The following is a 24,105-nucleotide window of genomic DNA, read 5'->3' as shown; positions in this document are numbered from 1 at the left end:
GGTTTATCTTACTGCTTTATGACACGATGAAGTTGAATTTAGAGACTCACAGCTCTTTGTCAGATGAAGATACACACAAACCTTTTACCATATTATCACAAGCAGACACAGTTGAAACGCTTCTTATAAAGGTGGAAAACTCAACAATTTAGTTGAGTTTAACTGAAGTAAAATGCAGCTTGTTCACTCCAATAATATAGTTAAGTTTTGACTGAATGGCTCCGGGTTGTTATCACATATACAGATGTGTTCAAAGTGGCTGAATAAAGTGTAATTACCAATGATTTGAAACTCCAGCTTCAACTCAACACGTGTTTTTGATTGGCTGTCCATTTATTGGTTGGTTTCTGTAATGGCTTCAAATATGGACAAGAAATTAGAAATAAAACGTCTCCAGCTGCGTCGAGTCCAACATGTTTGCAACTGTAAATCTGTGGGAAACATAAAATAGAAGTGATTCAGAGCATCAGTGGGAATCAGTAACGTCTTTACTTCATATTTCTCCTCTCCATGCCGCTCTGTGTACAGCACACACTGAGTGATCCAACAGTACCGCAGAGCTTCCTGTCGGCTGGTTTCAGTCCTGCTCCTCAGGACTCCGAGCCCTGCTGGTTTTTATTCTGGCTGTGTGCATGGATATCGATTTACACTACAGTGTCAGGAGAATGCAAATAAACGCTCGTACTCACCTGGATGAACAGAGAGCCAACAGTGGGCTTGAGCCCAGTGATTATATTCATTTTTAATGGTATAAAGCTTTTATTTATATTTTTAAGCTCCTATCATCGTGTTTTTAAAAAAAATTCAGAGGTAGCAGGCAGCTGCTTTTAGAAAAAAAGGCTCTTACAGACACAGTTAGAGACGAGTTGGTGAACACAGCCGAGCATTTAGCAGCTTAAGAGACAGATATTGAGTTGGTGAGGCCAAAAAAAGACTCCAAATGATTCCAAATGATTGATTTTGTTGCTAATTGATGTGTGAATGGGCGTATGGGTGGTTGGGGTTGGGGGGTTGCTTACATTACACAGTGTTGCTTTAATTGTCCACTTTAAAGGTACATTCAGACCAAAACAGGCAGCGTGTCACTCCTTGGTCCGTGTGTGTGACATGTTGGGAACCTCTGCTGATCAGTTTGCTGAAACACAAAGCATCAACAGATTTAAAACAACAGTAAACCACCAGGATGCGAGGCAGGTCGTTACTGCGTGTTTTAAACTGGAGCACAAGACAGAACCAAGTGCTCACAAGTGAAGCATCAGAGAAAGTGAATTCACTTGCTGTGAATCTGATCAGCAGATGATTGGCCAACGCAACGTGACGTCGGGCTGTGTTTCTCCAAAAGTCGAGTTCATTTCATCTTCTTCACAGCAGCTGGCTATGTTTTTTTTCTGGGGCTGGGATCCCCCTGCAGTTTGCACCGCTGCAACCAAAATGGAATACTTTCAACTGAATTGCATCTGAAGACGTGTTTTCACTGCACCGCCTGATGGGATCTGAGTGCAGCCTCGTGCACTCTGCCTCGCCTCTCCTTTCTGTTTCTCTCTCCGAACAACATTATCTGCTTCGTCCGTCAGCGGTATGTTTTTTATAAAGTCAACCAAAAAAACACCTGTGATTCTGTTGTGTTTGTTTTACAGTCTCTCTGACTCAGAATTAAATCCCACCCCAGTGTTATTGGATAATTACATCCTCTGAAATAATAATATTCATAAATAAAAGTCTAACCAGAGCCACATAAGAACACAATTCAAAAAATAGTTCCCATCTCTTTTTTTAGAATCAATTTTCATGTCTGTTCAGCCTCTGCAGGGGTGTCTGATTTAAATCAACCAAATATCGAAGCACTTGACGATGAGTCGACTGAACAGCCCTCACCTTTGATCATATCATCGCTTCATCCTGTTAGAACTCATGTTGTACCAATCGAGCTGCCACAGAGATGGATTCCCCCTGCTTTTTACATTTTTTGGTGGAATTCATTCACTGTTATTTTCACAAGGAAAAAAAACGAGAATCAGATGTGGAAAAAAAAAAATGTGTGCAGCTGCTTTCAATGCTGAATCTGCACCAAAGCCCAACTCTCTCGCAGCTCAGTCGTTGGGGATTAAAAAATGAAACAGCAATCATCGTGATAACAGGTCTGAGGAATAACATCGTGGGGAAGAGAAGGGGTGAAGAAAAGTTCTGACAGCTCTTCCTCTGGGAAGATCTAATAAAAAAAAACCCTACAGCGACTGGAGACAGACGGAGAGATAGTAGCAAACTAAAACAGCCTTTTCTGAAATGTAGTTTTCTGCATCACTCAAACTGTTGTTCATTCACTCAGATATAAACTGAAAAAGCTCTGAAGTGCTTTATACATCGAGTCTGTTTGACCTAAACATGCAGCCATCCAGCGTCATGTTGCTCAGCACACAAAAGTAAATTGTGGATCTCGATTACAGATCTAAAAGTGACTCTGCGTCAGTCATGGCGATATCAAAAGGTCACAGTGAATCAAGATGTTTCTGAATACACACGACTAATTGAATATCTTTGAATAGATTTTCAAAGGAAATTGAGGCTGTTTTTTTTTGTGTGTGTGTGTGCTGGAATCATTTAACTTCCGGTCACAGTGAGAGAGGAAATTAATTAATCAAGTCAACAGTCGTGATATGAGGCTGTTCAAAGAAAAGCAAATGGCAAGATGAGTAAAAATGGAAATCAAAAAGTCAGAAGATAACACGTTATAATACAGCCTGCTGTCATTGTGTTGTTTTATCAGGGGGCAATGAAATAAAACTGCTTCGTGCTGGTTCTTAAATGTTGGTATAGTAAAAGAAAACAAGACAAGAGGTAGCAGTCGTAGTAGAACTGGACATTTTAGAGAATATGATATTCTGGGAGAGAAATTATGGTTGAACGTATTTCACAGTTACAGTAAAAAATACGAAGACACAGTAAGTTTACAAAACGGGCTTCTGGAAAATGCCTTCAAAATTCTCAACATGGTCACTCACCAACGCCGGAGTTTTGGGTAGGAAGCACGGAGAAAAAGGGGAAAACATCTTGGAATAATGAAGGACGTACAACGGATTTCCAGCACAAACTATAAGAATGACATTCAGTGTTTTCACAGGATTCTGTGGGACTGTAGTGGACGGGCCTCGGACCCTCTCGGGTTTCTTTGGCTACGCAGTGCCGCAAAACGTTGGAGATCTTTGATACAAATATGAGAAGTTCAAAATATTTTCAGCTGATCATGAAACTATGGTAAAATATGACCTCTGTGACTTGCCGTAGTTGAGGTAGTTGACAGGAGACACTGATATCGCACTATAAACTGCTGGCTGTGCTGCCTGTGGCTGACACGAAGGTACAACATTTCAAAACAATCCTTCCAATAGCTGCCAAACATACAATTATTTTCATTAGTGAGTAAATGGATTATTGTGTTCAGGATTAATCGTACACAGAAAAAAAGGGCAGGGAAACAAACAAAGACAGGAAGTGGAGAGTAAAACATGACACACGAGGATATAATCTAGAAAATCAATCATGAAATGACATGAAGTCAAATTGTTTCTTTGAACCAACAGTCCAGAATCCAAAGACTATTTATCTGCTGTCGTACAGTAAATGACAAACAAAAGCATCGAAGACAGAAAAGTTGGATTCATCCTCGTGGCAATCCAGAGCTGTTAATGTCAGTCCGGACTGAAGTCGTGGGCTGAACGTGATGATGATGATATCTCTAAAGTCACGCCGCCTAGAAAACAAACTAATAGATTGTCACGAGAAATCTCAAGTGAAAAATGAAGTGCAACCTCGGTGGAATAATAAGAAAGCCGGCTGTAATTATATTTTCATTGATTCTGTCACGACCGTTGATGGCTGCATCATTAATATGATGTTTTTCACACCAGGCTTTGTTAAACAAGATTTAATTGTCCACATATTAATGGTTTCTCACAAAGTATTTGGACCTGTCTAATCAGAGGAGGTGGCACTTTGTCCAGTAGATTTCTATGAGCTGCTGATCGCTAAGGGGCCGTGTAAATGAGGCAGCGTTGATTGATCGCCTCTTCATCGGGTAATATGGAATAAAGGAGCGAGAGGTACGAGAGGGAGGAGAGTAATGAAGCAACATAAAGCGCCGCTGTGTTTGAACCTAGAGGCCTCTCAGCAGCACGTTGTTGTGAAATGAGTCAGAGAAAGAGAAAGTTGAGGCAAAATGAAGACATTAGTTACGACTATGACAAGCCTGACGCCGGGTGTTGCTGCGCTGAACGCCGCGAGGCTCCGGAAGCCTCAGGGGTCCAATCAAACGCACTGTAGTCAGTACACCTACTGCGGCCTTCAGCGCTCAGATAAGAGCTCTCTACAGCCAACTGACAGCGTTGTTATTCAGATAGTGGAGCCCATTTGTGTGCACAGCAGTTCCTGACTTTGTCTCAAAGCAACAGAGAGCTGCTCAGAGGCAGAGCAATTAGCCACAAGGACACTGAGACATTGTTCTCTCTCTCGCTCCATCCAACCTCTCCTCCGTCTTGTCATTTGTACACCTTCCTCTGTATCTGCCCCGTCCGCCGGCGAGCATTAATATACAGTCAATGCACAAAACAGCAGGGACACTTTCTTCTTTAGGCAAGAGCGGCGACGAGGTGAAACCTGGTGACTAGCAGCTGTTTTGTTCAGTTAAGTCGGAGCCAAAGAAAAGGAGACGATGCTGAAGCTGAGAGGACGAGTCAGTAGAGGTTGGAAATGTTACGGCACAATCCAGATATTTAGCTGGCTGAAAATCATCACTCTCTTCAATACTTAAGACTATTGCACATATATCCATGAGTCAGGTTTAAAATAGTCTTCATCTCTGCACCACATGTCCGTAACTCAGCAGTGTTCAGCTGCGGAAGCTTGAAACAAAGTCAGCCGGCAAGATATAATGAGGAAGCTAACCTAAGAAAATGCTAATAACCATGGCAGGACACTGGGTCATGTCCGGCCCTCTTGGTGTCAAACCTTCAAAGTCTTGATCTTGTCTCTGTCTTGTCCTGCTTTGGTCTTTGTCCTGACTTGGTCTCAACCTCTAAAAGTCTTGGTCTTGTCTCGGTTTAGGTGGTCTTGACTACAGCTGGTCTTTGGAGGAGTACACTTTTATCATCACCGCTAGATTATTTTGTTACCGACATCCACAATGATTGATTGAAGCCCTTCTCTGATGTGACTCCCTTATCAGCAGCACAACATCATTTGTCTACACCTTCCAACAAAATTACGAATCACTGTTGGAAAATTAGATGATCTGGCATCACTACGGTTAAGATTTGGTTAGTTTGGGCTCATAATCTCGAGGAAAAGATCATGTTTGGGATAGAGTTACTACTGAGTAAGGGTTAGTGGACAGTCTGGTTGAAGACAGCGATCTCTCACGTCAGTCCAACGTTCTGTCGGCCCATCAGTTCACCCCGACTGTCCACGTACAGCTGCTCAGGTCTTTCTCAGAGTTTAGGAGTTTCTGTCTTTTTCCTTTGTCTCTCCTCGCCCTCTAAACCTGTTTGCTTGAGGAGCGTTAGACTGACAGTACTGGGGCAGAGCCGGAGTGCCCTGCCTCTGTTTTTCCATCTAGCTGCCGGCACAAAGCCCAGTGTTTTCCCCTCGGATTGGGGCTCTTGGATTCTGAGCAGCGGACCTTAACAGCAGAGCTCCAACAGATACGGTCCCGGTGTTTGCTGCAGGACGGTTTGTAGCTGTGTTGGATGTGATTTATCTCTGTTTGATCTTACACCAAAACGAAAGGAGAGTCCATGAACTCACCGCTCTCACAGTACACACCACTGATACTGTATATTTACACTTCTGCTTTTATATGAGCGCCATCCAATAAAAACTACATTCTCACCCGTCCATCTATGCTTACTTACACCTTTGTGTATTGAACACTCATCTCAACCTCTTTGTTTTGAAATTGCTTTTCTTATGACATGTCTGCTTTGATGAAAGATGCCTGACCTCCTGATGTGCTCTCCGTGTCCTGTACGACTCAGGAGCTCTTTGGCTCATATTGAACTTTTAGACGAAGCAGTAAACACATTTGAAGTTCATGTTTAAAAGGTCCAGTATGAAGGATTTAGGTGGATCTTTTTAGTCCACCAACGGACAAATCAAACACCGGCTCTTTCGTGTATATCGTGTTTTTAGCGACCACTGGAGGGGAGGATGAGATGAGGGAGGGTTAGTTGGTCACAATCTGGGACAGATGCCACTAAAACATCCACACATGACTTTAAACAGTTCAAAGTGTAATATCTGTAAATATAAAACCACACTGAATAAGTCTATACTGTCAAATACTTCATCAGACATGCAGAGAGCTCCTAAACTTTGCGTTTAAATAATTTACCTGGAATTTATCGAGTTACAACATTCTCATTTTCACTGAGACGAGAAAAAACAAGAATGATGTCGAGTTAAAAAAGTTGTGATTTGCATTCAGACCTGCAGGCTCATGGTGTCGTCTTCATACTGCACATCATATTTCATTTATTGACCACTGTATCTAATAAAACCTGTGACTGACAGAACCTGCACTGACGCTGTTTGCTCAGCTTTCTCGTCTTCATGTTTGATTTGTCTTTGTGTGTGTTTTATCGTTTACGTGCCTCTACATCTTGTTGTCTAGAAACTTAACACTACTGTCTGCTGTTGTGAGGTGTATTAAGAGTTAACAAATCCAACCATCCGCCCTTCACTGCCGTCAGATTCCCCGAGGATGTGACTGATCTAACGGTCTCTCTCTCCTCCAGGTGGTGGTGAAAACTCGCACGGAGTACCAGACAGAGAAGAAGAGGCTGAAGGTTCCCAAGGTGGAGGAGTTCACCATCAGCTTCACTGACGGGGTGTCTGAGAGACTTAAGGTAAGAATGTGTCCAGCGCTCTCTCCAGCACTAGTACTGGATCGGTACTTGCTACCAGCTGATAACCGGACCTTGTTTTCCTCAAGAAAACATTCTGTACTCGATCTGCAGTTTGAAAGTACGACAGCTCTGCAGGCGGAACATTTCCTGCGTGTGGGTTGAGGAAATACTTGGCTCCAATTAGAAGCAGGATATTTATTCATCTAACGTTTCCACTCGACTCACCAAAATTAAATCAGGTTGACCAGGCTGAACTGACAGTCCGGTGCAAATCCTCAGACAGCTACTTTTCACGTTTATACTCAGACTACCTTTCAAGCAATACTTTTACTTTTGAGTCTTTGTACACACAAGTATCTGTACTTCTACTTGAGTAAAGAGTGTGTGTACTTTTGCCACCTCAGTCTAAAGGCAGGGACACTGTTACGACCGACTGGACCAAGTTGTCCCGGATCCTTTCCAGTCTTGGTCTGTTTACCCAACTTGGATCTTGACTGCAGGACTTGGACTTTGAGTATTTTTATTATAATACTGAATTCTCCTTCCACCACTAATCCTCCCTGGCAAATAGTAGCCGAGTGTGTGAATCACCGAGTTACCTTTCCAAAAACATCGACATCGTCCAGGTGTCGCGTGTTAGAGGAGACCAAAGAGAAGTCGCATCATGGCAGCAAAGAATAAAACCTCCGTCCATGGCAACCGAGAGAAGAGAGAGCTGAAGCAGAGGTGTGTTCGTGTGTGTAAACGAGAAGTGTGGCGGTGTCTGGGAAGATCCTTCAAAGTGAAGGAGAGCAGAATAAGATATCAGACACCAGAAGAGGCTGTGAAATCTGTCTGGATGACACTCTGTGTTTACATGCACACATATTCACACACCGCGACGCTGAAGCTGTGCCAGAGCGAGTCACGAAGGTTAAGTGGAAAGCTGCATCACTCGGGCCTCAAAAGCAATGTGACGAGCTCGGTGTCTTTGAAATGTAAACATAGTAGAACGTCCGCCAGCCTTTTTTGAGCTAAGCCTAAAATCACAAGGACCCCACTCCTTTTCCTGCCTCTTCTGCCATAGTGTGTGATACCATTTCCTCTGAAATCACAACACAAAATCATGATACGTGTGTGTGTTTTTGACTAAGCGTACCCACGAAGCCATAATCTAATTACAGTACTGTTTGGAAATGCTACATTTGTGGTTACTAGCATAACACAGCCAAACCTCTGACATGAAGTTAGGGTTGGAATAATGGTATAACTCCTTACTGCTGTAGGTGTGTTTTGTGCTAATTAGGTTAGCTTGTCTCAGGGTCTGTGTGCTTTGTGCTTTGAGTCTGATCCTACAGCAGTGGCCCTTTTTAGATAGAAAAGGCGGCACATTTGCTCCAAGGTAAGGACGGCAATGTGTCGGCCTGTCTTTCTAAAACCGAGGCGTAATATTCCTCCGTCTCCAGAAGCCGCCTCTGAGGTCGGCGTAAACATGTGACGTGACGTGAAGCTCGAAGTTGGGCTGTGAACAGTGACATAAATTTGTCTTCAAAATAAGAGCTTTATATTGCACCCCATTGAGTTTAGAAGTGGGTTCTTAGCGGGGGGCTTTTAATTTGAAAGTAGCGACCGTTCTTAGCTTTCCTGACTACAACAACAAGCTAACACAACCAAACAGCTACAGAGACCGAGGAGACGCTGCATCTCCTGGATCTCAGCGGCTGTCCAGTTGTTCATCTTAATGTCCGCAGATGAAGTGATGGACTGACTGCTGTGATCAGCTGTTTCCTGGTTTTAAAACTCCCCGGCTGTGGGTCGCACAACAGTGCAGGTCATCCACACCTCCGCCCACCTCACGCAGAGGCCGGCACATTGCCGCCTCGTTTTTAGATAGCAGGCGAGGCGGAAATAAGTGTTCCCTCCGAGGCGGGAAATCGGCGGACCAAAACAGACCCCCACTTTGCCGGCCTCTGTCTAAAACCGCGGACCGAGCCGCCAAAAGGACGGGCTAATTGGCGGGTTGGTGCTCTGTCTAAAAACGGCTAGTGGCTCTGCTCTTTGGCCCAGCGGCTGTGTGCTTTGTGGTACTTGGTTAGCAGCTGAACGACAGTCTGTTTCTGCTCACTTGTTCTTTGGTTGTGTGCTTTGTGCTACTGAGTTACAGGCTCGGAGGCTGTGTAGCATTAGCACAGCGCATCGTTGTCATCGCTAACTGTATCCAACTACCTCACGTCTCAATCAGTTGTAAGAAAACACGTAATATTATCATCATGAACGTGAATAATGAGCGTGGCTATTGTTAGTAATCACTGCTGCTAAGCTAGTATGTTAGTTGAAGGAAGTTTTGGGCACATTTTCTTTGACTTTCTCTCTTGTGTGACTATAATAGCTTCAGTAACACATCCGCCGGCACTGTGAAGGACTCACACACACTGAGTGCACAGTGCAAAGAGCAGTGTGTGTGCAGGCAGGTAGGCAGGTGTGTAGTGAGATAGACAGGTAATCCGTCCATCTTCTCACACAGGGTGAAGGAGGTGAGTGGATACAGATACACAATCTTTTTTCTTTTACTTGTCAAAACATGGAATTTATTGATTGATGTGTTTGTTTTGTTTCTAGAATAACTCACCAGCCTTAGCTTTAAGTGGTCGAGTTGCATTGTGGGTAATGTTGGAGCCAGGTTTTTGACGACAAAGAAGAATTTATGCAACAACAGAACATATCTACGAGTCAGTCGCAGTGTTTCACGGTAGGACTGCGATGTTAAATCAGCGAGGAAACACTTGACGTGTGTTTTGGAGACGTGCAGGAGTGAAAACATATCAGGACACAGTCTTAGAAAACACACACACACATCACTCTGCAGCAGTGCTGAGCTGACCGGTTGGAGATTGCTGCTCATCAGCGCCGGCCCAAAATGTTGCCGCAGTTGACTTTGCTGTCATCTCCGGCTCGCCACACCATGTCAGCTTTTGTTAGGCAGAAATGCATTTCAGTCTGTGTGCGATTTTGTGTGATGCCGGTTGGTTTTGGGTGCCTGACTGAACCGCTTGCTTTGCTTGACTGACAGAGCTGATTCTGCAGGCGAGCACACACGACACACACACAACACACACACACACACACACACACACACACACACACACACACACACACACACTCAGAGTGCTGTGCAGTACAGAGCAAACATTTCTGGATGAAACGCTTGCATATCTCTTCTCTCTTCAAAGCTTTGCAGATTGTGTTGATGGATGAAGAGCTCAGAGTGTAAAATGCTCTCTAATCTGCCCTCCCTCACCGCCTTGCTCCTGCTTACCAGCTCTCCATCCTCTTCTCCACCTCTCTTCTCCTTCCCTTCCTTCCTCTCCCGCATGGTTTTGCTTACTGCACTGCTTTTTTTTCCTCTCCATTTTATTCTGAAACGCTGCGCAGCTTGTTTTTGTCAAAGACAGGAGTTTAGTTGCAGCTTTTAATCCGACACACATGTCCCTGACGGTGTTACTGTGAGAATGATCCTCCTGCAGGGAGAGGGCAGAAATAAAGGGAGCAAATGGGGAGAAGGAAAAATAGGTGATTTTCTTTGGAGACATGTTAATACCCATAATGCATTAGGGATACAGATTATGACCATCGTATGTCTGCATGTAGGAAAAATCATTTTGTAAAACCGACTTCAGGAGCGACTTGATGTTCATTTACTGAAAATATGTGCATATATCCACAAAAAATCCAATATCACATCCTAAAAATAAAACAAAGAATATGAAATACAGTTATAATGTGGTGTAAGTAGGGCAGATATGATGATGGAGCTCCCACCTCCCTTCCTCCCTTCCTCCCTTCCTCCCTCTCTATTTCCCCATTTCAGGTTCACGTGTCGTCGCTTCCCGTGTCCTGGTCCCCTACTTCTTCTTTCCCTCCTTCTCTCTTGTTCTGTCCCCCGCCGCCTCCCTCCTCCTCCTCCTCCTCCTCCTCCTCCTCCTCCTCCCCTCATCTCTCCCTCTCTGTCTTTATGATTACTCCCAGCAGAACTGAGAAGCAGTCCTTGTTTTGTTCCATGAACAAACCGAGGAGTGCTCGTTTCATTAACTCCTGAATGTTCACAGGTCTCAGTGAGACTGCTGACAGATATAATGTCTGTGTCATGTAGCTGGTTTTACCTTCAGAGAAACAAAAGATTACCGTAAATTAAGAATGCATTAAATTCATTCTGCAGAGATGAATTAGTCCCTGGTGACAGTTGATTTTAAATATAAAATGATATCAGGTCAACATCACACACAATCTCATCTCAGCTTTATCGATTTTATTTTTGTTAATGTTTTTTTTTATTGGTCCCTTTTTTAATGTCAGGTTTATTGTTAACAGTGTTGCTGTTGTATTGACTTTAAATATTTTTTACAAGATGATTTTTTGATTGAAAAATATCCTGATGTCGGGTTCTTTGGACACAAATCTTAAACTCTAACCCTTTTTAATCCCTGTCACATAAAAACTATGTTTTTATATGATGGGAAACAAAATCCATTCACAGTAGAATAGTCAGAAATCGATTTTCTTAGCAGACCAAATGTTTGTTCATGTCATCACGAGACGACACAACACAACGCTAACGGAGCGGAGCAGCAACAAAAACCAAAAAAGTGAAATTAGAGCGAATTCTGTGAGAAGATTCACAGCCCTGAAACACGACTCATCTGCAAATATGTTTGGAAAGAAATGCAGCTCAGATTAATAAAGTTAAGGAACAGAATCAAATAACACATCTGGAGAAGGTGAATCATGATTCACTTTCTTGGACTGTGTGTAAGCATCCTAAAGAAGGAGGTTCAGGTTAAATACCATCTTTAACTGAGACAGGAACTGTTTTCTTCTTCAGTATTCAACCAGCCATCAGCCATGTTTTTATGTCACAACCCTTTAAAGCATCACTTCCCACCTCCACCGCTTCTGTGTGTAACAACGCTGTCATTATACACAACTAATATGCTTTTCTTGTTATGTTTTTGTGGCTCTGCGAACATGTTTCTGTACTGAAGGAAGCAGCACATTCATCTGCTGCACCACTGTCGCAGGGTGACGGTCGAGGCGGATGGTGGGCGTAGAAAGTCTGTCTGTGGCTCGATTTAGGCAACAAAAGCACTTCGGTTCCGGCTCGGAAAGCTTCTGTCACACTGTCACCGCTCCGAACTAAACCGGACCACGACGTCTCCTTAGACTTACCCGGGTTAATATCAATCATTTGACTAATTGTTACGGCTGATTCAGACATCGAAATGTGAGTTACCCCCAAAATCAGAATACCAGATGAAGGATGAAATGAAAGGTTTGTGCAACGTTTTCGATTGAAATTCATCTTGTGATCTTTGCTGCGAACTGCGAATCGGTTCTCTTCCTCCTCCACTTTTCCCACAATGCTCAGCTGCAGCCTCCTAATAACAAGAAACGGCAGAGAGAGCGTCTCTGAAATGAAGACGTGGACGAGGAAGGACTCGTATGCAAAGAACTGGATCAGTCTGGGCGCAGTAGGATTGAGAGATGCAGGTGTGGAGATTGATGAAGGGGAAATGTAATTTGCGTCGTCCTGCTCGGTTTCTGGCACGATCTGCATCCAGAAAACATGGTGTAACTTGGCCGCCTCTCGCCCAAACGCACGCACTCCAAACCCACGTGCACACGCCCACTCCTGCAGGAGGGACTCGCGCACACTCCTGGACGAAATGCCAACACAAACCTCATCACACACACACACACACACACACACACACACGCTGACTACATGACAGCGCCGTGGCTGCCAAGCCGAGTCCGCCTGATGCCAGCAGAAGTTAGCAGGCCTGCGCAGGTAACAACGGGAGAGGCAGCCATCGTCCAAAACAATTATCCCATTATTACCTTCACTTCCCCGTCTGATAAAAGCTTTGCTGCAATCTGCCGCCTCCACAGACGGCCCGCTCTGTTTGTCAGGTTGGAGGTAATTACTGCTGTGATTCGAGAACCTTGCACAGCCTCCAGTTCCACGTATTGTTCTTCCCTGTTTTTTTCAGATGACTAATAGTACGCTGATTGTAGGGAGTGCTCATGGCCGTCGTCTGCTCTCTGTTAAACACCCACACACACACACACACACACACACACACCGACATTCAAGTGAGCAGTGTAGGGAACAATCGATTTACCTTCACTAGTATTATGCTCTGAACTCTGTGTGCTGCTGAAGGCGGAGAACATCAGAGGGACGGAAGGAGAGCGCGGCGCTTTGTTTTGCTGATCTGGGAGCAGCTGCAGCATCCAGACTGCTCTGCTGCACTCAGACTACAGCAGGTGTCGTGGAAACAGAGATGATGATGTGTTTGTGAGTGAGCGTCGACTCAGGCTGTCGTCATGGGCTTTTAAAAAAATCTATGATTTTTAAACTGCTGTTTGTTTCAGTCTGATTGTTTTTGTTTTTTACTGACTTTCCTTGACCACTGGGACACTTTGGCTCTTCTCAGTGTGAGAAGACACCTTGTCTTTGTACTGTGTTCAGTTGGACAGCAGTCTGAATGGATTTGAAAATGATTAAAGAACTGCATTCTGTCTTTGTTTACATCTCACACAGCATCCCTCCGCTTTGTGAATCTGGGTTGTCCCCTATTTTGGGAAAAAAACACAGATTTTCACCTGAATTTGGTCCAGAAGCATCCAAACATTTGAGTTTTTCCTGCTGTTTGAAGAAGACTGATGAGTTAACTCTCATCAAGCAGCTCCGCTGATGAAGTCAGGTCAGAATATGGGTCCAGCAAAAGACAGAGAAGTAACAAAAACATTATCAGTGTGATTACTGAATATTTGTGCTCCAAATGCTACTTTAAAGGTGCGATATGTCAGAATCAGACAAGTATTGAATTCATACTGCTCTCTGTCGCTGCTGTTAGCTAGTCAACTATGTTAGCGGTGCATCTTGTGCAGTTCTGAACCCAGACAGGTCGGGTTAGCTGGTAGGCATGCTAACTTCAGCGGATAGCGCTGCAATACATAAACTTTGTAATCAAACTGTTTTAACACTTTTAAGCACACTACTCTTTTAGATTAGATTCTCCCTTGTTAATTCGCTTGTTAATGGATCTGTGAGGTTAAACTTTGAGCTGTAAGATAACGTCAGCATGCTAACTGATAATAGCAATGCTAACATGCTGAATGAGCGATAGCAGGTTTACTGTGTTGTTCACCATTTCAGTTTAGTGAGTTCACGAACTGATTAGTGTTAAAAGCGAAGGTCGGTTGAGGCTCACGTCACTGTCATAAACCTGTTTCCCACCAAATTAGCTCTGCTTCATAAGTTCCCTTTCAGATTACGTGATCCTTGATGCTATCTGAGCACGATTCCACCACTTTTGAGTCGCTGTAATCAGGAACGGACAGCAAAATGCTTCAGATCCTTTAGAAGATAACATGCCGGCTTTACAGGTTTGAAGTGCTGCAAAAGGTAAAAAATTAGATGTCGGAACATGAACGGAACCGGTTCCATAATGTCTGAAAATGGGTGATTTTCACGTTGTTAAGATTCATCCCTCGGGGACCACAAACGTCTGGAAGAAATTCCATGACAATCCATCCAGAAGTGACTGAGATGTTTCTTTCTCTTGCCTTCACACTCGGATGTAAAATAAAGACTAAATCTAGAATTGTTGCATCCTTCATCCACTCACACTACAGCGGACATGAGCTGCAGAACTCAGCGCAGTCAGTCAGAAAACAAACAGTCATAAATAAATGCCTACAAGAAACTAACTTTTCCTGTGTGAGAAGTATTTACACCTCTGTGAACTTTCGATCCTTCACTGTAGAAGCTGCATTGCATCACTACATTTATGGACAGTCAGCCTGCAGGTTTGACTTTTATTTGACATATTGAACTAATTTTAATGTCCTGAGCTGACTTGAACGCAGTAATCGTCGCAGCAGTTTTATTATCTGCAGCTCAGCAGCTGTGGTTTTTGCCCAAAGGCAGCTTGAAAGTAATTGGTAACCGAGGTGAGGGTTTGTTTTTTAACCTGTTCAGGGATTCAACCTGGCAACCGTCCTGACTACTTATCATCCTCCCCTCCTCTGCCGTCTTGTCCTCTCATCATTTGTCCAGCTCACAGGCTTCATCCTCTCCTTCTTCTTCTTCTTCTTCTTCTTCTTCTTCTCTTTCTCTCCATCGTGTCGTAACAGGCCAACAATCGGTGGCAGCACGTTCGCACTCTCTCATCAAACTCGGCTCTGGGAAGCGTTTTACACGAACACTTCCAACACACACTCACAGTTCCTGTTATAGAGCCGTGCCAGCTCCTATTGGCCGACAGTCACAGACATCTTATTGTTCAAAAACTGGCCTCTGATAAAATGAACGAGCCAGATGTGATCCCCAGATCCTCCGGCTTTGGCGTGTGCACAAACACACACTTAGAGGATGTAACTGGCCGTAGTAGTTGAACTAATAATCAGTTTTGGCCTCATCTTAATGTGATAGTTGAATTGGCTCCATATGGGCGAGATAGTCAGTTATCAGCGTAACACAGAGATGGAGAGGAAGCTGGTAACAGGCTGAATGTCGAGACCAGCGTACGTGTGTCTTCACGCTCCACTGAACCACAAACAGTCCTGGTCAGGTCAGCCCGCCGTCCCAGAGGCCCCGGTGCCGACTCCATTCTGAGTTATTTGTCACTGCAAAGAGGTCCCTGTGTGTCAGCTGCCATACGAGACACACAGACAGACAGTGAGACGGGCCGGACGTACAGACAGATCCCGTCCATCAGACCCAACACAGACAGACGTCGCGGCTGTATGAGTGATACCTGCAACGGGTCCAGATGGCTCCCGTTCTGCTCTACCTCTTGTTTCAGATCTGGTATCAGGCGCAACTCAAAGGACGGCAGAATTCAATCACTGTCCGTCAATATCAGCAGATGTGACACATGAACATAAATCATCTCTCGTACCCGTTCAGCATGTGAGGGAGAGTTAAATAAAGTTTGGCACGAACTCCCTGCTGCAGCTTCTTCAGACGGGGTGTCGCCACTTTGTCAAACTTTCTCTTCGACTCACAAGCTGTCGACAGCACCAGGTTTAATATTTATTTATTTGTTTTATTTAAAGGAAAAGAAGCTCACAGTCTGTATGATGTCTTAATATTTTTTTTTCGACTGCTGCAGCTTCACATTAAAAGCATTTAACTGGCAGAACTTGAGTTGACTTTTATTTTGAAGCTTCTTTCCTAGCAGCTTATGAAATGCAATGAGTTGAGTTACTGCCGTCTTTAATCAAAAATTAGATTAAAGTTAATCCACAGAACAAAACATCATTTTCAGACTTTGTCGGCTAACGTGGCAAAACTGGTGGGAGCAAACGCTTTTAGCAGCTACATCAAACTTAAAAAAGGGTTTAAAAAATGTCCTTGTTTTCTTTATTTTGCAGTCTTCTGATTGGACAGCGTGGCGTCACAGTAGAGGTTAAATCGCCAACTGTTGCTTTGGCGTGCGCTTCACAGCGTGCATTTTCATACTGTTGGTGTGGACACAAAAATTTTGAAAACAGAGGAGGAAAGAAATGCATTTTTAAAAATTCCTGTGTGTCTGTAGACGAGTTCTGAAGGTCCCGTCGACTTTTCTGCTGTGGAGCTCAAGAAATGTTTTGTTAACTACAAACCTTCACCCAACTCTCCATCACCATGGGGGGGCGGCGAGTAGATAATGATTGATTTTTATTCTTAGGCACTGAAAAATCCTAAATTGTGATTACAGAAAGTCTGAAAGTTCTTTTGTCTGACATCACAGCGGCGGCTGCATCAAAACTCCATTGTTGGACTCAGTAAGTCAGTTGTCACGCGTTCGCGAATGCTGGAAGGAATTTCTGAGCCTGACTGATGGCAGAGCGGTCTGACAGCATTACATCTCTTGGCACACATATTCACACGCAGGCTGATTTGTTTCAGTTTTCATATTTCTGCCTTAAAAATCCACCTCGTCACAGAGCAGGAGTGGAAACAGCCAAGCAGGTCTTTTCGTGAAGGGATCCGATCAAATCACACATTCTGCTGGTCGGAAACATAATCATCACTCACGTCTTCTGTTTTTCAAAGCCGGACAGAAACTTTTAAGCATATTTCATGAAAATTTGGTGGAAAATTAGGCCATCACCCGAGGAAAAAGTCATTAGTGTCTGGTGCTGATCAAGCAGTATTCAAAGGATTTCTCAAGATTGCAGGAAAGAGGATTTCTTTTAAATTATTTAAATGATTTTTAGTGATTAATGCAGACTGCTGCTAATCTGAGTTGTGTTTTCACAGTTTGTCTTGTAAAAGCGCCGCAAAAAGCAAAACTGGAGCCAATCAGGGTTAAACAGACCAGACAAATAAATGAGGTTAAAACCAAACTCCACTGTCAGTAACAGAACCAGAGTTTAAAGGGATATTCCGCTGTAAGTTTAATCCATGGTCTGACACACCGTGAAACTGTGTTAGACTCCCTCTCGAGAGATCAAGTTAGCAGACCGCTAATTTACGGAGTTTTATCAACCTCAGAAACGACCGCACGACAACAATACACTGCAGTAAATGGATCCAAATATAAACCGCCACCAAAAAGCCACAAATAATGCTCAGAACAGCACCAAACTTCAGCAACAGTACAAATAGGGTCTCAGCACATAGTCCGGGGCATCTAACCTCCGCTAGCTTAGCTGGATTTCTACTGAAAAGCTGACTAAATTTACCACTCTTCTGCAGCAGCTTCCTGTTGACGGGAAGTCCCGACGAGTCGATTACCGAGTGCCGTAGAGTTTCGCGGCTCATGGATGAAAATGTATGATTATGACTCCATGGAAAAGCAATCAAAGTTCATATGTGTCTTACCTGCCAGTTTATAACAGTTATTATCGAGAGCGGACAGGGAAAAGAACGGAATTGAGCATTTCTAACCGCACTCGGTAATCGTCACGTCGGGACTTCCCCGACCCGGAAGCTGATGGAGGAGAGTTGAAATCTGTTTTTAGCTTCCCAATAGAAATCCAGCTAAGCTAGCGGAGGTTAGATGCCCAGGACTATGTGCTGAGACCATATTTGTACTGTTGCTGAAGTTTGGTGCTGTTCTGAGCATTATTTGTGGCTTTTTGGTGGCGGTTTATATTTGGATCCATTTACTGCAGTGTATTGTTGTCGTGCGGTCGTTTCTGAGGTTGATAAAACTCCGTAAATTAGCGGTCTGCTAACTTGATCTCTCGAGAGGGAGTCTAACACAGTTCCATGGATTAAACTTACACCGGAATATCCCTTTAACTGCATGGCACCTTGCAGCATCGGTTTTAATTCTGAGGACGTGTTGTTACCTTCAGTTGAACTGTAATCTTTTAATTAAAGCCCTGTGCAGATTCGATCAATTTAAGGCCGATAAGACTCAAAGAAACAACTTCCTGCAGCGGCGTCTCATGTGGCCGGTAAATATCTGTTCATCCCGCGTCAACAGAAGTGGAGCCCGGAGAAAAACAACACGTTTGATGTTTCCAGAAAGATAAAAAGTGTCGGCAGAGAGCGAGCGAGTGTCCTTCCTCTCTCTGCTGCTGCTGCTCTGACAGGCTGAGCCATGGGAGCAATTAGGAGACAGACAGACTGCGGATGGCCAGTCTGACCCTCCACTTCTCACTCGTCTGTTGGTTCCTCTCACTTTAACATTTGTCCTCGCCATCGATCCGCCTTTCTCTGTGTCACTCACGCTGTGTTCGCAGTCCGGACAACAGCAGTATCGCTCGTTTAATTTACTGTTAGTGTCATTGATCGTCTTCTCCGTCAAGGCTGATAAAAAGACATATTCTGGACATCAAGCGGTCACACTCCTCCCTCCCCACTGAATCATACAGCTCTCCAAAGTCTTCCCATCTGCTCTCTCAAGTAGAAAAATCATTTTTATCCGTCTGCTCGACTCTGGTTTCTTTGATTTTCTCTCTGAACACCTTTCTCTCTGGATTCTTCTGTCGATACAGTAGACCATCACATTTTATTAGATAGACTGAAGACCCTGGTCGGCCTCTCTGGTACTGTTCTTAACTGGTTCATTTCTTACCTCACAGATCGACACTTCTTTGTAAGTATGGATACATGTTCCTCAGAAACCCACAAAATAAAGTGTGGGGTTCCCCAAGGGTCAATTTTAGGTCCAACTCTTTTTAATCTTTACATGTTTCCCCTTGGGGACGTCATCAGGAGGCACGGCATCAGCTTTCATAGTTATGCTGACGATACGCAACTGTACATCGCCGTGTCTCCTGATGACACAGGGCCTATTGATGTCCTTTTTAACTGCATTTTAGATATCAAGACATGGATGGCAGCGAATTTCCTACAGCTCAACCAGGACAAAACAGAGGTTTTACTCATTGGTCCTGAGGGCCAGAAAGAGAAACTTTTACCAAAATTAAAGGATTTTAAACCATCACAATCTGTAAAAAATCTGGGTGTGATTTTTGACTCTGAGCTCAGTTTTATTCCACACATCAAAAATATAACAAAAATAGTTTTTACCATCTTAAAAACATAGCCAGAGTCCGCCCGTTTCTCTCTCAGGCCAGCACGGAGGTGATGATGCATGCTTTTATCTCTTGTCGTTTAGACTACTGTAATGCCCTGTGATGCTCTCTGGCCTTCCAAAAAAGAGCATTTCGAATCTACAATTATTACAAAACTCAGCTGCACGAGTGCTGACAAGGACCAGAGGGCGGGAGCACATTACACCAGTTCTAAAGTCGCTGCATTGGCTCCCCGTGCGTTTCAGGATTGATTTTAAAGTTCTTTTACTAGTTTTTAAGTGTCTTAACGGTCTTGGGCCTTCTTACCTATCTGATTTGCTTTTACCTTATCGGCCGCCGCGGACCCTGAGGTCCTCCGGCACCGGCCTTTTAACCATACCACAGGTAAAGTCAAAAAAGCACGGGGAGGCGGCTTTCAGTAGTTATGGGCCCCGACTGTGGAACAGCCTGCCGGAGAACCTCAGGGTCGCGGAGACTGCTGAGGTTTTTAAAAAGAGGCTTAAGACCCATCTTTTATTTGTTTTATTCTCTGTGTTTTAGCCTCTATGCTTTTATTTTTTATAGTCTCTCATGTCTTATGCTCTTATGCTTTTATGTTTTAGTCCCTCATGTTTTTAGCCTCTATGCTTTTATGTCTTAGTCCCTCATGTTTTTAGCCTCTATGCTTTTATGTTTTAGTCCCTCATGTTTTTAGCCTCTATGCTTTTATGTTTTAGTCCCTCATGTTTTTAGCCTCTATACTTTTATGTTTTAGTCCCTCATGTTTTTAGCCTCTATACTTTTATGTTTTAGTCCCTCATGTTTTTAGCCTCTATGCTTTTATGTTTTAGTCCCTCATGTTTTTAGCCTCTATGCTTTTATGTTTTAGTCCCCGATGTTTTTTGCCTCCATATTTTAACCAATATTTTAACCCTTTACTGTTTTAGACTATCAGTTTTTAATCTCCAGTGTTTCCTCAGGGGGGCCTGCCAGATTGGGAGTTGTCTCTGGTCTGGCCGCGGGGGGTGCTGTCCCGTGGACGGTTCCAGCCTGGGCGACTAGAGGGCTCTGCACTTTGGTGCGGGGCCTCCTGTCTGCCCGGGTTGGGGTGGTCTCTGTGGTGGGGCTCCCTGCGACCTTGGACTGGGATCTCTCCCAGTGTGGTTGGCCCCCCAAAGGTAGCTTCCTAAAGCTTCCTCTGTGCCTCAGGTCTCGCTGCCCAGCCATGTCTCTGTAGTGACAGCTAGCGTTTGTGTAGGTGTGAGTGTGTGTATGAGTGTGTATATATTTGTGTGTGTCTCTGTGCATGACTATGGGGGTGGGAGGGTTGGGTTCTTTTAAGCTTCTTCTCCTGATTTTATTTGCTGTTTCTCTTTTTCTGCTGTAAGGCACTTTGTGATACTTTCTGTATGAAAAGCGCCATATAAATAAAGGTTGATTTGATTTGATTTGATTTGTTGTAACAGCAGGTGATGCCAGTAAGCCGTGTGCTGCTGATGGACGTGACGTGGGAACGTTTCACTATTAATATTTTTCCACTGCTGACTGGGAAGCGACAGGACGCTGTTAGTACACTGTAGCATGTTAGCGCTGTGTAGAAACAAAGGCTGATGCTCTGTTGGTCCTTCATACAAACCAAACTATTTACAGAACGAATACTGGCTGATAATGATCAGAACTGAAGCTCCTTTAATCTCCATCGGACCCTTCTCGGTTGTGTTGCGGTGGCGATATGGCCACTGGAGCTGATCTCGGCCGTTCTAGACGACGCTCCCGTTTCCACGTTTTAACAAGCGTCCGTCTATTTTTGATTGAAGCGCAGAGCAGATCGAGCCAGACTGAAGTCGGAACGCGAAGTGCATCAGGCCTTTTTAAAATAAAACAGCCTGTACAGACTCAGGATGCAGACAAATGATGAAACTGTTTAATTACGTAGCCTTCCCTGCACAGAAGAAGCTCAAAATTCAAGGTGAAATGACGAAATGAACCCAATCTGAGCAGCTCAACAACATCAGGCCGGCCTGACGGAGGGATACGAAGCTGCATGGAGGACAAAACAAAACAGTTTGGCTTTAATTACAACAGTTTAGCTAAAAACAAAACATTTCTTCCTTTGCGTTGTAAAAAATAAGACAGACACAGTCAAAAGATTATCCTCTGGAAAGCCGGTTTCAAAACTTTGTCCTCTCACTTCCCCAGATCGCCGTTATCGTGTGAATGAACAAACAAAACCCAACAAAAGTTTACTGTTTTATGCAGAAACCTGTGTTGTGTGAGCAGTTGCTTGGAAACCAAAGATCAGAGCTGCAGGTCACCAGAAATGATTTGGATGAAATGAAGTTCAGGAAAACTACGAACATAAAATTAATAACTTGAGGAAGACTTGAAGTTCAAGACATCCATCAACATAACGTGCTAACCTGCAGCAACACACACATGCACACACACACACACACGCACACACACACACACACACACACACAGCTGTCTACATAAGCAGGAACATAAAGAATGCCCAGGAGACTGAGAGCTGGGGAAACATTAGAGTAATCAACCTTGTCTTGTGATGTAAACAACTGAAAAGTGGTGTGTGTCTGTGTGTGTGTGTGTGTGTGTGTGTGTGTCTGTGGAGAGGCGGGTCCCATCATTAATAATATTTCCTCTCTTGCAACATCTTCATCTCGCAGAGTTCGAGCTGATTAGCAAATCTTATCCAGATGTTTAGTGTCTCCTCAGAGACGCATTACTGATTCATAATGAGAGTCTGTGTGTGTGTGTGTGTGTGAGTGTGTGTGTGTGTTTGTGTGTGTGTGCGCTTGTTTGTTCATGTTATCCAATCAGATTTGTCGTCTCCACTGACTGGGTATCGTCTGTTTCCTCAGGGCAGGTGTGAGAGTATACTGTAGCCTTGGAATCGATGGGGTTCTCTGTCGTTGGATCGGGTTTTGCGGGTCGCGGCTCTCGTGATGTTTTTATTCATTTCGCTGCTGTTTATGCGTTTTCTATCATTTCACCCACCTGCTATTTGACTTGAGTCTGTGCCCCGAGAGCACATTCTCCTGCGGGCGGCGTCTCTAACCAACATGACAGCGTGCTCCGACAAAACCTTTGAAGTTCTGTCTCCATAGAGACCTTCCTTAATTGGGCTACATTAGCATAATTAGCATCTATCTCCTGCTGAACACGCGTCGTCTCGCTGGCTGCTGAGCTGGTGGAGCGTGTTCACGGGGAAAGAGAAAAGACTTTTGATTCTATTTAATCACATTTCTACTAAACAGCAGAGGAAGTAAAAATTCAAGCTCACACTATCTGCACACACAGAAGACACCTTTATTGTGACGGTCACACCCTTTAGCCTCACGAAGCGCCCCAGACGTTTCTAAAAAGCATAATTCCTGAGAGAAGGCCTAAAGCTGGAAACACAATACATGACACGAAGGCCGATTATCATCCTGACTTTCCCATGAAGAATGTTTTTTGTGATTGTGAGGAGCCCACGCCTCTGAAAAATAGGCCAAGTCACCATGGAGACTCGCACGTTATCTCACAGCGTGCAGGATTTAAATCTCTCGTCTCCAAATTAAGCATCCGAGCGGTCTGATCCGCCGCGATTACATCGGAAACGTTTCGTTTTAACCAGTCGAATCGGCTAACATGGATGTGATCCTGCGGTTTGAGAAGATCGTTTGGAAGTAAGATGACGCTAATCTGCACAAATCAGTCGTTACATGTGTGATGTTTGTACTTAAAGGTCCTGTAACTCGTCTCTGGCTGGTATTTCTTCCTTTTTAGTGCACAGAGCGCTCGCTTTGTTCCTGCAAGTCAGTGCAATTGTCGATCCTGTAAAGAGAAAATTCAGCAACTCTTGCTGGGCTTTTATGGAGGAGGCTGCAGAGGACGCTCAGGTACAAAGTGTTTGGAACTCAGTCACCTCCGGATGAGTTCAGAGAGCGACAGGGAGGTTGTGTTTGTTCAAACCAGACAGATTCTAGTCTTTCGCTTTGTGCATTTCTGTAATTTTTTTTCTGTATGTGCAGCATAAAAACTCAAACATAATTCTGTCTGTGTCAGCCCTCTGGATTAGAAGACGTGTCTGGGAGCTTATTTTTTTGCTCTTGTCAGATTTTGAGTCACTGTGGACTCATTTTCAAGTTGTGCAGATCGATGGAGGCAGCACGATCACGCCTCGACGGGAAAACTCAAGAATATCTTTTGTGCCGTCATCAAACCATCAATTGTAAAAAGAACACAAACACTATATTGAATTTCTATGATGGCTTTCAAGTAGAAGTAGAATTTTATGGCTTTAAAAGGATAAAGTTAATGATAAAGGTTTGTGGTGGTAAAAGTTGTTGTCATGTGATTGGACGGCCAAAACAAAAACATTTACCATTTAAAGGGATATTCTGTAAGTTTAATCCATGATCTAAATCACCGTGAAACTGTGTTAGACTCCCTCTTGAGAGATCAAGTTAGCAGACCGCTAATTTACAGAGTTTTATCAACCTCAGAAACGACCGCACGACAACAATACACTGCAGTAAATGGATCCAAATATAAACCGCCACCAAAAAGCCACAAATAATGCTCAGAACAGCACCAAACTTCAGCAACAGTACAAATAGGGTCTCAGCACATAGTCCGGGGCATCTAACCTCCGCTAGCTTAGCTGGATTTCTACTGAAAAGCTGACTAAATTTACCACTCT

General features: G+C 43.9%; 1 protein-coding gene across 1 annotated transcript in view; it reads left to right on the top strand.

Moving 5' to 3' along the window:
- Positions 1-24,105, top strand: part of nsg2 (neuronal vesicle trafficking associated 2) — a 47,820-nt gene that overhangs the window by 5,582 nt on the left and 18,133 nt on the right. The window contains exon 3 of the mRNA XM_030438850.1: positions 6,786-6,896. Within this exon, the coding sequence (XP_030294710.1) occupies positions 6,786-6,896 (111 nt within the window). The remainder of the gene's footprint in view (positions 1-6,785; positions 6,897-24,105) is intronic.

Source organism: Sparus aurata, chromosome 13 (assembly GCF_900880675.1).
Source record: "Sparus aurata chromosome 13, fSpaAur1.1, whole genome shotgun sequence".
NCBI lineage: Eukaryota > Metazoa > Chordata > Actinopteri > Spariformes > Sparidae > Sparus > Sparus aurata.
The sequence above is the reverse complement of the archived record's forward strand: the minus strand, read 5'-3'. Positions and strand labels throughout refer to the sequence as shown.